The sequence below is a fragment of the Lichenostomus cassidix genome, chromosome 2 (genome assembly GCF_008360975.1).
Source record: "Lichenostomus cassidix isolate B80296 chromosome 2, HeHo_3.0, whole genome shotgun sequence".
In the NCBI taxonomy this organism is placed as follows: domain Eukaryota; kingdom Metazoa; phylum Chordata; class Aves; order Passeriformes; family Meliphagidae; genus Lichenostomus; species Lichenostomus cassidix.
In genome coordinates, this window is record NC_139482.1 from 129,988,017 (window position 1) to 130,001,868 (window position 13,852).

At 39.6% G+C, this 13,852-nt stretch overlaps 1 protein-coding gene across 1 annotated transcript in view; it reads right to left on the minus strand.

Annotated features, from left to right (window-relative positions):
- Positions 1-3,313: 3,313 nt before the first annotated feature.
- STK3 (serine/threonine kinase 3) overlaps positions 3,314-13,852 on the minus strand; it is a 126,015-nt gene continuing 115,476 nt past the window's right edge. Inside the window, exon 11 of the mRNA XM_085053280.1 lies at positions 3,314-6,663. Within this exon, the coding sequence (XP_084909406.1) occupies positions 6,505-6,663 (159 nt within the window). The 3' untranslated portion in view covers positions 3,314-6,504. The remainder of the gene's footprint in view (positions 6,664-13,852) is intronic.

The following is a 13,852-nucleotide window of genomic DNA, read 5'->3' on the forward strand; positions in this document are numbered from 1 at the left end:
TTTCTGCTGACTGGCTCTGGGCAGTTACCTACTTAGAGCCCAGTTTAAACCATCTGAATTTTCTGTGGCCTTTAGAAAGGCCTGTTTGCACTGAACAACTAACATCACCAGGCAAAAACTCTAGCTGTTTGCCTACAGCACATGAAAACTTCCTGCTCCCACCATCACTTCTGGCAAAGCTAAAGCCAGCAGCCACAGTAAGAACTTGGGAGGCTGAGAGGAAGAGTGCTATTGCACTAAGAAATACCCTGGCACAGGGCATGGAAAGTTCATTAGCTGATGCCATTACACAAACTCTTCCACTAATTTCCTAAATGTTTTTGTTCATCAATAAAAAAATAGACATAAGGAACTTTATCCTTCCCAAGGGTTAAATGTGTTTCTCAGACTCCCTGGTCAGTACATGCCTTATTGGGTGCTATGGCCATGCTGCAGTCCTGCCAACAAAGGAAAGTGGCATCAAAAACTGTTTGCCACCACAGCATGGCTTTCTCCCTGAGATAAGAGCTGGCTCCTGCAAGGTCTTCTAGACCACAGGCAATGGCTTGAGCTTAGTGCCACCCTGCTGAGGGATCAACAGCTTCCAGATTCACAGCAAGTCTCTTGGCAAAGCAAGACTCCCTGCTGTGTGTTGGTTCCTCAGGAGCCTCAGTGCCTGCAGCATGGCAGGGCAGGGAGAACAGGAGGACAACAGTGGCTCCCAGCAGGGCACAGCACCTACACGACATGCTGAGTAGGTGTACAGCTCATCCAGCCCTCTCAATAAAACCATCTCCATCCATGTCTGCCTGGGGCTGGAGCATGGAAGGTCTCCCCACACAGAGACAAACAGCACCTGCCATCAAAAGTCTCTGTAACCCCAAAAAGGAGTGGAGAAGAAAAGGATGAGAAAACATGCCCACTTCGGTGACTTTGATTGGGTTCTTTTGCCATGTTTATTTACTTGATACTGTTATGGTATATTTCCACTATAAAGTTTAAAAAACTTAAAACTTCTGTCTTTAAAGCAGCAACAGGATAAATAAAGCATGAACATAGGAAACAATAAACATGAATGGGAGAAAATCAGATGGGAAACATCAATACAGAGCAGTAAGTTGTATAGATGACTACCTGATTTGCTTTTGTCAGCCAGCACTTTTTTTCCTCATATCCACAGTTAGTCTCATAAATGGCCTGGCCAGGTGCAGATGCCATATGCTTTTTCTTTTCTCCCCAAAGAAAATTTTAAAAAAATATTTCTTTCTTCCTTTTTCTGTGACAAATACCACTCCGACACAGAAGACTCTCTTAAGGCCTAGTGAAATGAAGCAGGAATCTATCTTGAGGGCTCTGTGTAGCAAACAATGGAAAAAAAGTATAAAGTATCTCTTGGTCTGGACTAACAAGTATTCTGAAAGAGAAATATTTGCTTAGAATCTGAACACCCCATCCTCTCAAAGGAAGGGAAAACAGGACAGCTGAGCCTTCACATCAGTGATCACTGAATAGAAGAGAATAAAAGCTGTTGCTGATATTTGCATATGTCCACTATAGCCACTATAGCCAAAGGACACTTGGTTCAGGAAATGCTCTTAAAATTAATACCCACATTCATTTTCCTGAGCAGGAGGAAGAGAAGAAGGAAAATATGGGGAATTTTCATGGATGCTTTAAAAATCCTAACAAATTAAACCAAATAAAAATGGATGAGAGCACACCATGCAAAAGATAGGCCCTTTTCAGAATGAAGGCACTGAACCAAGACGGGAAATATATTTTGTGCAAAAGTATTTCACAAATGCAACTTAATGACTTCACACTAAGCCATAAATGTAATTTGCCTTTCCCCAAAGAGCTTAAGCTATTACTCCATCTGGCACAACACAATCATGAGAAACAACGAGGGCTACCCAGGACATGTCTTATGCAAGGCTTTCATCGGCAATAGTGGGCACAACACTGCTGCATCACAGCCTGGCATAGAAATACCCCACAGCACATTTCCCAGCCAGCTGCATGACACAGCCTCATGCTGTACCAGGGCAGGTTTTAATTTGGTATTAGGAAAAAATTCTTCACTGAAAAGATTGTCAAGCACTGTAACAGGCTGCCCATGGAAATGGTGGTGTCACTATCCCCAGAGCTATTGAAGAGACATGTGGATGTGGCACTTAGAGACATGGTTAAGTGTGGACTTGGAAGTTCTGGTTAACAGTTGGACTCGATGATCCTAAAGATCTGTTCCAACCTAAGCAGTTTTATGAGTATATAACATCCATCACTGCCTTTGGAAACACAGAAAAAAATGCCACAGTAAACTGCAGTCCTTAGTATTTAAGAATGCAAATAAATAAAGACTTCCTCACATCATGAGGTCTTCTTAATTAGCTTCACATATAAAGGTACACAGTTAAGAAAAAGTAACCCTCATCATACCACACTGATAGAGCCACATGCACACCAGGTGCTTTACAGGAGTTGTAGAATACACATTCTGCTTGGAAGCACCAGTGCCTTTGAGTGGTGAGTGAGGCTATGTCATGTACTTGTGCAGGGATTCACTCACAATGAGCCACATTTATATCTGCAAGTTCAAAGCACTGAATGGAGCAGCAGACTGAGCCACTGTGCACTCTCATCAGAATACACTGTGCAATGCAGACAAGATACTATTTACTGTAAATGAACAGTAAATAATTATGATATCCAATAAATATCAGATTAATTCAGATTAGCAGTAGAATTTTGTCCTTTCAAACATACTGTGGTTCACTAAGGAGCATCAGTTCCTTTCACTAAAATGTATTTGTGGGCAAATTCTTAAGAGAATAATTTAAAAAAATTGGAAAATAAATGGGCAACAGAATTAAATTAGAGGCATTAAATGTATCCACTTTTCCTACTCAAGCCTATCCATTGCCTATTGGTTTTCTAGTGGGATGAGAACAACAAAAGAACAACTCAAACTGCTTATGTCCACTAGTACCTCCAAGTAAATGATGCCCAAGAAAACTGCCAAGATATTTGGGTGACGATCTGCTTTCTCAGGATTAGGCCTTTAGTAACATCAGACTGAAGACAGAGGGACTTCCCCAGAGTACTGAGGAGTCTGGCCTGATCTACTTTCATGTGATACTGAGACTTCCAGTTTTTGCAGCAATGCTGTGATCTGGAAAGATCTTTTCCAGAGCTGACTTTGAGAGACGTGGGTTTCTATGCTTACAGTGCTATGGAAAGGAAACAAAAGCATGAGGGATGACTATGGAAATGAACATTAATGGTTACTATTAAGATAATTTTGCTTCAGTTAGAATGAACAACAAATTGACAATTATACATGAAAAATTAGCTTTTATTAAAAATGTTTAGTAATAAGCAATGATTTTTCAATTTTTTTTTAACTTAATAAACCTAAACATACAAAGTCAGAAGCATACAAGAAATTGCTTGGTTAAAATCTTACTGAAGGTTAACTTGTCAGTAGTTCTATTAGATTTCCTGCAAGGCTTGCTTTTAAAATATCTTATTTATTGTACTATTGGCTTTCCTTTACAGAGATCCTCATCCTCCAGTAGAGATGTGTAGTCATCAACATGGATGATTTGATTCATTTATATAAACAGAAGAAAGAAAAAATAAGTTGCATCCATCTCTCAGTACAAAACCTATTTCTCTAAGTTAATGCTTGCACAGAATTTAGAGCTCCATATGCTGGCTGCTGAAGCCAAAGGCAGCTCATTCATTGACTGCAGTTTGCACAATACTAGAATGGCAACATACTAATTTAATATTAATTCACGAATATATTCTTTGGTCACAAACATCCTGTACCTACGCAGTTTACAGTACATCAAACACTATTTTTCACCCTTCTAAGTAGCTTGCTTTATTTGTTTTATTCCATGCCATTCAGATTTTTCTCCTGCGTGTATATTCCATTCCTGTGTGCATCCATGTGCACAAAGTCTGAGTTGTTTCTATGCAGATACATCAGGATTGGAAAAAAGGATGTTCTTTACCTTCTGATAGCTTTCAGATGTCAGACTGCAACAGCTCTAGTCTAAAACAGCCTTTTATTGGAGTCCCTCAGGATACGCAATTCATCTTTAGGGTACCACAATACTGATGCTTGCAAATAAACAAAATAGGAAATTTGTAATAATTTTATTTCATTGTCTATTACACTGTAAAGCCACATTATTCCAACTCAAAGTTTTATTATTGGTGTGAAAAGTTTAAGATTGAGTAAGGGAAAATCTAGCTCTGAGGATGCAGATAAGAGTGTCTAGACAATGACACTTTGCTTAAAAGGCACACCAAGAAAAGGCAAGCGAGGCTCCTCTCCTGATGGTTTAAATCTGGTTTATATTTTCTCTTACATATATAGATATGCATATATATGTGTGTATATCTACACAAATCTGTGTATGCACACACACCTTTGAGTTTTTGAGAACAGAAAGTTCAAGAAGTAGAAATTATTTTAAATAAATAAGAACCATACTAATATGGGGATGTTGATACTGTTCTTTTTTCCTGCAGTATGATTATAATCTAATGACACAGTGATGTTTATACCATTTTTCACTTTACATCATTTCACTGGATAAATGTGAGGCGTAAGACTACCAGGTGCATTTTATCTTGCCTAAAGTAATTCTTATGGATCTTCTGTGTTCTTGCATTTTCACAAGGAATGGTCATCGCGCTAAGAAATATGAAGAGAGTTGAGGATAAAGATGTTCTAACAATCAAAATTAAGATTTATTTGACGCTAGGGTTTACATGTCAGAGCATGGTGTGCATGCAAACACACAGGGAATGACAGGGACAGCAATGGCTGTATATGGCTCAAACCCAAGGATGGTACCAGCATGGCTGTAGAATGCCAATCCTGTAAGAATTTTTTGTTTCCACTGGCATAAGCTTTGTGACATAATGCATCATTTCCACTGATGATGCACTGTTCCATCTAAATGGTCCACGTGTGTTGACGATGTATGTTAAGAGGTATGAGATGATTACTAACTTCCAGAAAACATTTAACAGAAGATGCCCATACAGTAGTCACCATTAAGAGTTTAACAGCTGAAGGCTGAATGTAAAGATCTTTTCAGCTGTATTGTTTAAAGAAGTATAACTATCACAGTGAAGTTATTTACATAAAAGGTAACAATAGTAAAGATTTCAATAGAGGACACAGTAGATTGTTCAGAGAGTGGATCACATTTTCTGCTAAGTCTGAAATATTTCTCACAATGTTGTAAATTCTACCAATAGATACTCCACAACATAAACCAGACAAGAACTTGTAAAAAGCTATTAAGAGCTTCGTCCTGCATTTCTGATTCCCCAAAATCTACCAACAGAAGATTATAGGAATTTTGAATGTTTAGCAATTGCAGGACAAACCCCTCAGAACACTTTTAAATGTTGGTTCTTTCCTATACTTATTAAATATAAGCATTCAATTTATTTTCTTTGGCTTTTAAATTACTATCCCTTTGTAGCTGTAACATGAAAATAAACAAACCCAGAACACTAATAACTCCCCTCTCCCCTCAAAACAGTGATTATAAAAACCCCAAATGAACCACAAAAACATATCCAGAAAGTGTAGCTGTTACTCTATTATAAAGCTACGGTGCAAAATAGAGGTTTATACTGGTCAGAATTGCAATAGCAATTGGAAGTTTACACTGAAGAACTGACTGTAAGTATTGCTTCTCCTGAATAACAAAAATTAAGACTGATTAGGCACTTGTTTTCTTGTTTAATGACAGCTGACTCAGTGTGCGTACGAATGACAGACATACTCTCTAAAAGAATGTTCTGTAGTGTAACAACTACTCAACTACAACAGTCCCTGATTCAGGAGAGCAGAAAAACATGTGCCTATTACCTACTTTATTCTTAAATCTTACTGCTATGACTGGGCTGATACATGTTCAATTGCTCTCCTGGATCAGGGTACTTGTTGAAATTGAAGTTTTAGAAGATAATACAGTGGTGAGCAGCTTTTCATTATACTGCAAAACCAATTGTATCTAATTTGACTCTGCTCTCCACAATATTATCCTAATACTTCCCAACAGAAAACAGGCATAAAATAAATAGGATAACCAAAGAGTACATAATAAATATGCTACAAAGTGGGAGAAAAATACATTGCAATATAAGGCTCGGTAGTGTTGCACAATCAAGAAATCATTCCAGGTGCTCCAAAACACAATTCCCAATGAACAACACCAAGTTACCACTATACACCTGAAAAAGATTGGGAAGTAACAGATTAAACTTCTATTACATTAAACATTTGAAAATGCAAACAAGTGGTAATGCATTTCGCTGCCTTTGCAGAACACCATATGTATGTTCCTGACTGCTCCAATTGTCACGGCTTGTGAAGGAAAATTTAACAGATTGGATTTTTGAAAACTCTCATAATCGAATTCCTTCTGACTTACAAAGTTACCAGTGTCCACACTGACTCATAGTATTATCTTTGAAAGTAAAACAGACTCAGAAGTTTTGCTGCCTCCGTTTCTTTGCATCCATTGCATCTAGGATAGGTTGCCTCTTTGCAGTGTACCTCTGACGAAGCTCCTCAATTTCTCGTTCCATCATAGGGTCCAAAGCCTTTAATCTCATCTGTAATTCTTCTAAACTCAGATTCTTTAACTGTAAAACAACCAAATACAAAACAATCCCACAAAAAAAAATTAGAAACTGTTTTCAACAAAAATAAAAACCACTGCCTTTCATAAGCCTTTAATTTACAGCTGCAGTGTTTTTACACATTTAGAACGTACATATACATATATATAACTGTTGATGTAGCCAAAAGCTTTAATGTGCTCCACAGTACCTAATTTAGCAGCATATGAAAACAAACACACATAGTACTTTTCATTTAAAAAAAAAACCCTTTACAAACCTTGCAAATAAATACACTGCTGGAGTTCAACTCATTAGGCTGAAAAAAGCATGCCAGAGAATGCAAATATGTATATATATGGACTCATATATAAATTATATTGCATAATCAAATACTTCTTACTGAACTTCTGTCTCTTACAGAAGCCTGAAAAATAGACAGCTGCTGTAAGCAATACTCTGACAGATATTTAGGGCTACTTCCTGTTAAGAATGTAAAGGCACCTGTCTTCCTCTACAGACTGCTGACAGAACCAGTCAAAACAAATTGCCAACAGTGTTTAAGTAATTAATGAAATAATTTCCTGAACTCATGGGGGGTGGGGGAATGTTACCTTTGACCAATTTCTTTTCTTTCCTAAAATATTTTCTCACAACGTTTAACAGTTCATTACATTTTACTCCTTAAAAGTGACTGGTCAGTCATGTAACACATCAATGATTTCACTGCCTTACTGGCTGCTGCCAATAAAGGTTGGAGTCCTGGCAAACACTGGGGAATGTCAGGCACTACTGCTCTACCTGCTGTTGCAGGGAATGATCTGCATTTGAAATGCATTCTTTGTCCAGCCTACATGGTTTTTGCTGATGTAGTTTAGTGCCTTTCTGCATCTCTCTCTTGTCAGAATTGCCAATGTACCAATTATTCTTCACCAGTGTGAAAAATAACAAATTTCAAATAGCACATAAAATTCCCTCTTAGGAAATGGGGATAATCTTTATTTTGTTTGCAAATATTTTAACATTGCAAACAAGCACACTAAGTAATTCATGGTAAAAAAAAATAAATTTTCTGAATCAACTATTAATGAGTCAATACTTTGTTCATGAATCTAGGGCAGGCTTCCATCAACCCAGTCTGATTTGTTTTCCCCACAGAATGAACTGCTACATTTGATCTTTATTTTTATCAGCAATTGAGGCATATAAATTAGCAACATATACTGCTTCATACAGTCCAAACCCCACTGTTATGTCTTCTACTAACAGACCACACTGTACATAGTAAACAAATAACTTAAAAGTCATAATAAAGAGAGAGGGCATATCAGAAATGCATGGCAGAGCATATGGAAAAGATGCACATTTTCATGCAATATCATTTTAACCAAAGGATTCGTAACGAAGAAGAGAATCAAATCCCAGATGTCAAAATACGTTTGAGGACCAAAGATCCTGAGACCTGTATGAGACCTCAAATGTGCCCAGCAATGCTGGTCTCACAGAATCACAGAGTATGTCACGTTGGACAGGACCCACAAGGATCATCAATGTCCACCTCTGGCCCTGCACAGGATAGCCCAGGAGTCACATCATGTCCCTGGGAACATTGTCCAAACAGTTCTTGAACTCTGACAGGCTGGTGCTGTGACCCCTTCCCTGGGGAGCTGTTCCAGTGCCCAGCCCCCCTCTGGGTAAAGAACCTTTTCCTGATATCCAATCTAAACCTTCCCTGACACAACTTCAGGCCATTCCCTTGGATCCTGTCACTGGGCACCATAGAGATCAGTGCCTGCCCCTCCTCTTCCCACCACAAGCAAGTTGTAGACATCTCCCCTCAGTCTCCTCCAGGCTGAACAGACCAAGTGACCTCAGATGTTTTTCAGACCCCTTGCTGCCTTTGGACACGTTGTTTGCCCTCCCTTGGTCTCTTCCCAGGACAAATTACTCTGTTTCTGATGAGGGAAAGAGCTGCCTCCCAAGGAATCAAGTATCATCCAGTTTACTGCACTTCTCCCATCTGACATAGAGAAAAAAGGAGGGGGGAAGGAATTCCTCAGTCACCAAGACTTTTGTAGAAAAAGACCTTTTCATTTGCAGACAAAGAAAATATTAAAAAACTGCACTATTCTATTTAATTTTTAGCCTATTGGTATATGTAAGTGGCACATGATACACTTTTCCATGAAGATATTCTCTTAGAGGAGTTAAGTGTCAGAGATTTTAAGTACAATGGGAAGAGATGACAGCGCTGACTCCACCATTTAACTGATCCCAGCACAGCACAGACTAGAGGAGCAATAAACCCATGTGTGACAGGAATACTGTATTTAGCATGTGTGACAGGAATAATCCATTTGGGGTTCCACAGACCAGCAAATGGACTAAGGTAGGGACTGAATAATCTTGTGCAAGTGTTTTGTAAGAACTGCCAGTGATGAAGTCCTACCCACTCTTGGCCAGTCTGGGCAGCCCCTTATTCTCTCTCATTCATCACTGTAGACATCAGGCTTAAACTGCACAGAATAGAGTCCAACTGATGTAATCACATAATTATTCTGTCCTGAAAAAAAATTTTCTCATAAATTAGCAGAGAAGAATGTGGTGGGTGAGGTTTTTTTTAAATTTCAAAAAAGGTTACAGAGCCAGCAAACAGAATTAATTTTTCTTTAAAGATCACAGACTGGGATGAATACTAAAATATAAAGAAAATTAATTTTTTAAACCAGAAACTAAGAATCTTTCAGAATTACCTCAGACATGTCACCCAGGGGACCCAGATAGCCACAGTACTCATCTATATGAACAGCTGATGCTCAGGACATTTAAAGGAAGGAAGTGGCAGAAGGCAAAAGTGTTAGGAAGGTCTCATCTATCTGACATCAGATGAGAAGACACTTAGCCACCCACAGCTGAATCTGGGATACGTGTATGTGTGTCTGTGCACATATGTGTCTCCTTGGCATATTAAAAAATGTATTCCTTTGACTTCTGCCTGTGCTATAGCTATTACCTCACAAATCATAAAAGCCTGCAAAAATCCAAACTGTGGATTTTTGAATGCAAAGCAAAGCTGAATGCAAAGCAAATATATCAAATTAGATGTGTAGAAATAACTCAAACAAGACATTTAATTACTCCTATGTAATTTATTGCCCTGTATGATAAATATTTTGGTTCAAATTCTTAAAGCAAGAGAGCTCAGCATTCAATTACTTTCAGTTGCAAACAGTTTGCAATTCAAACTGCCATAAATAATTCACCAAATAGCTTGTTGTAGTAACTACTGGGGCTACGGGCATTAATGGGAAGGGAGAGGGGAGCATTCAACACTACAAGCTACAGGAATTCAGAAAGGGTCTAAATTATATTTCAGTAGCTTTAAAAAAGCTGTTAACTGCAACAATTGAATTGTTACAATTACAGTTATAATCAGGATAGCATTTGAGTGACAATAATAAATAGTTCAATTTCTGCCACTCCATGTAATGGATTCAATCATGTCCTTTCAGAGATCAAACACCCACAACAACACAATCAGTGTTGTGGTCTGTCAAAAAAGAGACAGCAATCAGTGTCAGGATGGGCCACCTCCAAGACACAGGTTTTAAGTGAATGGAGTTTCTATTTTCCTTCACTGGGATCCTTTTTTTAACCAGGTAACCACATGGGTTTGGGAAAGCAACTGTCTAAACTCCAACTTATAAAGCCACACACAGGCACAGCCTTTTAGAGTGAGTATGCATACCCAGTTTTCCAGAAGAAAAATTAGGAGTACAAAGAAAAAACTTCTCCTTAAAGGTATATTTGTAAACCTAATCATTAAACAGAGCTACAATGTATAAGGGAAGCAGATTAAACAAGGAAGTCAAACCACCACCAGAGCCAGTTGACACTGAATGATTTCTGTTTGACGCTGATGTATTCTCAAGACACAGTCACACACAAAGAAACCTCACTGAAATTCCCTGCTTTGCTAGAGCAAGGGAAATCAACTTTGCCTATGAAGAGACCAGAAAACAGTCATCCTCATGGGACAAGCTCCCAGTGCTGCAAACTGAGTGCTAGCAGCTCCTGCCTTGACCTTCTCCTCTCCCTGATTCAGGGGGAAATCCTGGTGGAAGGCATCCTTTCAGAAAGGAGCTCCATTGACCCAAGCTTCCACTGGCAGAAGTATCTTTCAGCAGTACCAACCTAAGCTGGGACAAATAGCACAGAAGAAAAGCTTAACTTACCTTCTAACTAAACTACAATTTTCAGTTATAATCTTTGCAAAAGGCAACTCAGCCACACACTTAGGAGACCAGTTAGTCTGGAAAGCTGGTGCACTTTACCGCAAACTTCTAGAAAATGGGACACCAATCATTTAACTCCTCCTTGCCATTTTTCAACTCATCTGTATTAGGGTTAGAGGCTTTTTCAGGAAAGGCCACACGTAGAAGTTAAAAAGGGGCAGAACAGATAAGGAATCATTAGCAAGCCTTTCTTAATGTGACTGTCCTCATTAAGCTGGGATACAGTAAAAATCCAAAAGTTGAGGCAGCTCCAGGCATGAAGTGTTCCAGCTGCCATCAGAGCACAGGTCAGAGCTACAAGCACTCCATAGACAGGCACATTGCCCTTGTTTGAGGGTGGTAGGAACCACTGCTAAGCAGTCTGGGGGTTTAAAATAATCCAGCATGATCACGCAAGGTTTCTTAAATTCAGTGCAAATTAGCATGTCATCAGAAGAGTATTTCCTATTGTAGTGGGTTGACCCTGTCTGGATGCCAGGCACCCACCAAAGCTGCTCTATCACTGCTGCAACTAGACAGGAGAGAGAAAATGAAACAAAGATTCATGAGCTGAGATAAGGTCTGGGACATACCACTCACCAAATTCCATCATGGGCCAAACAGAATTGAATTGAGCTTATTAATTAAATTTACTTACAACAAAATCAGAGCAGGATAACGAGAAGTCAAATGAATCTTAAGAACACTTTCCCTCCACCCCTCCCTCCTTTCCAGCTCTACCTCCTTCCCCCAGTGGCAGAGGGAGACAGGGAATGGAGGTTATGATCAACTCCTCATATGTTGCTTCTGCTGCTGCTTGGGGAGAGAGAGCCCTGCACCAGTGTGGTCCCTCCCAGGGTAGACAGACTTCATAAACTTCCCCAGTGTGAGTCCATCCCACGGGCATCATCCACAAACTGCTGCAATGTGGGTCCCTCTTCCATGGGGTGTAGCCCTTCCAGGACAGGCTGCTCCAGCATGGGTCCACCCCATGATCACAAGTCCTACCAGGAAACCTGCTCCAGCATGGGATCCTCTCTCCACAGGTCTGCAGGTCCCCACCAGGACCCTACTCCAGCACAAGCCTCCCACAGATTCACAGCTCTCTCCCTAGCATCCACCTGTTCCAGTGCGGGTCTTCTCCATGGGCTGCAGATGGATCTCTGCATCCCCATTTATGCCCACACTGCTACCAACACCTGGCCACACAAACCCAATACACCTATGCAGAAAACTCTCTTACTCTGGTCAATACTGGTTTCAGGTGATTGATTTTTTGACATGTCTTCAAACAGTGACACACAAGGAACTCTTTCCTCACAAACTGATGCAGTCACCTCCCAGAACCAAACTTCTGCAAGGGAAGTGCAACAAGTTTTATTTTTTTTGTCTTCTGATCTAACTTCTTGCATCCCATATGGACCAGGTTCATTTGGATCAGTATTTTCAGCAAAGCAAAGAATAATTACTTGCAGTCATTACTACTGTCTGTGGGAGGAGCCACACCGTATCTTACATATTTTGTTTACAACCATTGTCTAACCACACTGATGAAAATTCCGGCCAAAATGGGCACTTGGAAAATAGGTGAGCATTCCTGCCTACAGACCTGAGTTCTGCAGCAATAAGCTCAGAAGAAAGGAGATAAAGTACAATTAAAAATGGACTCTCAGAAGTCATGATGTCAAAGATTATAATGTAAATCCTGACTACCGGCTTCCACCTGCGACCACCACAGGAGTCAGGAGGAAGGACATATATCTAAGATACTTGGTGGTGCTTGTGGTCCATAGACTTAGGTGAGGAGGTTTGGAACTCAATAGCCACACTTGACTTCCAGAAGCACATATCTGTAGCCATCCAAACTTTTCAAGGGGTGGATGCCAAAGTTGTGGTGGATGTAGAACACTATGATATTAATCCATCCTGGACAGCAGAAGAGGTAAATAAAAGTTTTATGCCAATTATGTTTTCAATACAATAAAGTTAGATTTTATTAATTCCGTAATGCAGAAGTTACCATTACAAACCTCCAGTCTATCAAAGCAAATTATGAAATACCACTATTAAGGTAGTGCAACAAAAACAAGCAAATGTATTTTCAGGGTTTAAATTGTTAAGAAAATATATATTGAATCAAAAAACAACCTGTATCAAGTTCTTTGTGTTTACTTGAAAAAACAACTCCTTCCTAGCAACTGCTTAAATGAATCTTACATGCAACATGCCTATTAGGGGCCTTTGATTAAAAAAATATGGATTGTTAATACTATATTCTGAGTCATCTATTTTCCCATCTGCTAGTAATTCCTACAGTATGAATTATCAACAGAATGGCTAACAACAATTATTACATCAATGGCAATTGCAAAATGAGGTTGCCCATAGCACCTTCTAAGATTTAACCAGTGCATGTCTTGGACTGTTTTGTGTGTTAGCGGCCCCAGGTAACAGAAACTTTTCTCTCCAGCTGTTCACTTCCCTCTGCTGAACAGAGTTTTCTCTAGTGGAATGAGCTCCACTGATAGCTTCAAACTGGTTTTTTTAAACTGTTATAAAAAGTTAGACTTGAGTCAGACTCCAAAGGGACAAGGTGGGCCTTTCTGACCAATTTATCTCTACTATGAATTCACATCCGAAATCAGTGAGTCTCACTAGTGAAAAAGTTGTCACACACTTGTGTGCAAGGAAATATTCCACAGCGACTGTTGTCTGTTCAGCTGCTCCCGTGTGGCAACAGGAGGAGAACTTTGCTTAAACAGCAAATCCTGCTGACCCTGAGCAGTGTCAGGTTGAGCTGTCTCAGGCACCCACTGGCCACACACCAGAGCTCTGAATTGCTGCCATACCCACCCCTGCTGTCACTGCAGTGAGCAAATCAGTCACAAGAAAACAAACTCGGGTGGGGAATGGAGTGAGAGCATTTATTTCAGGGTGTC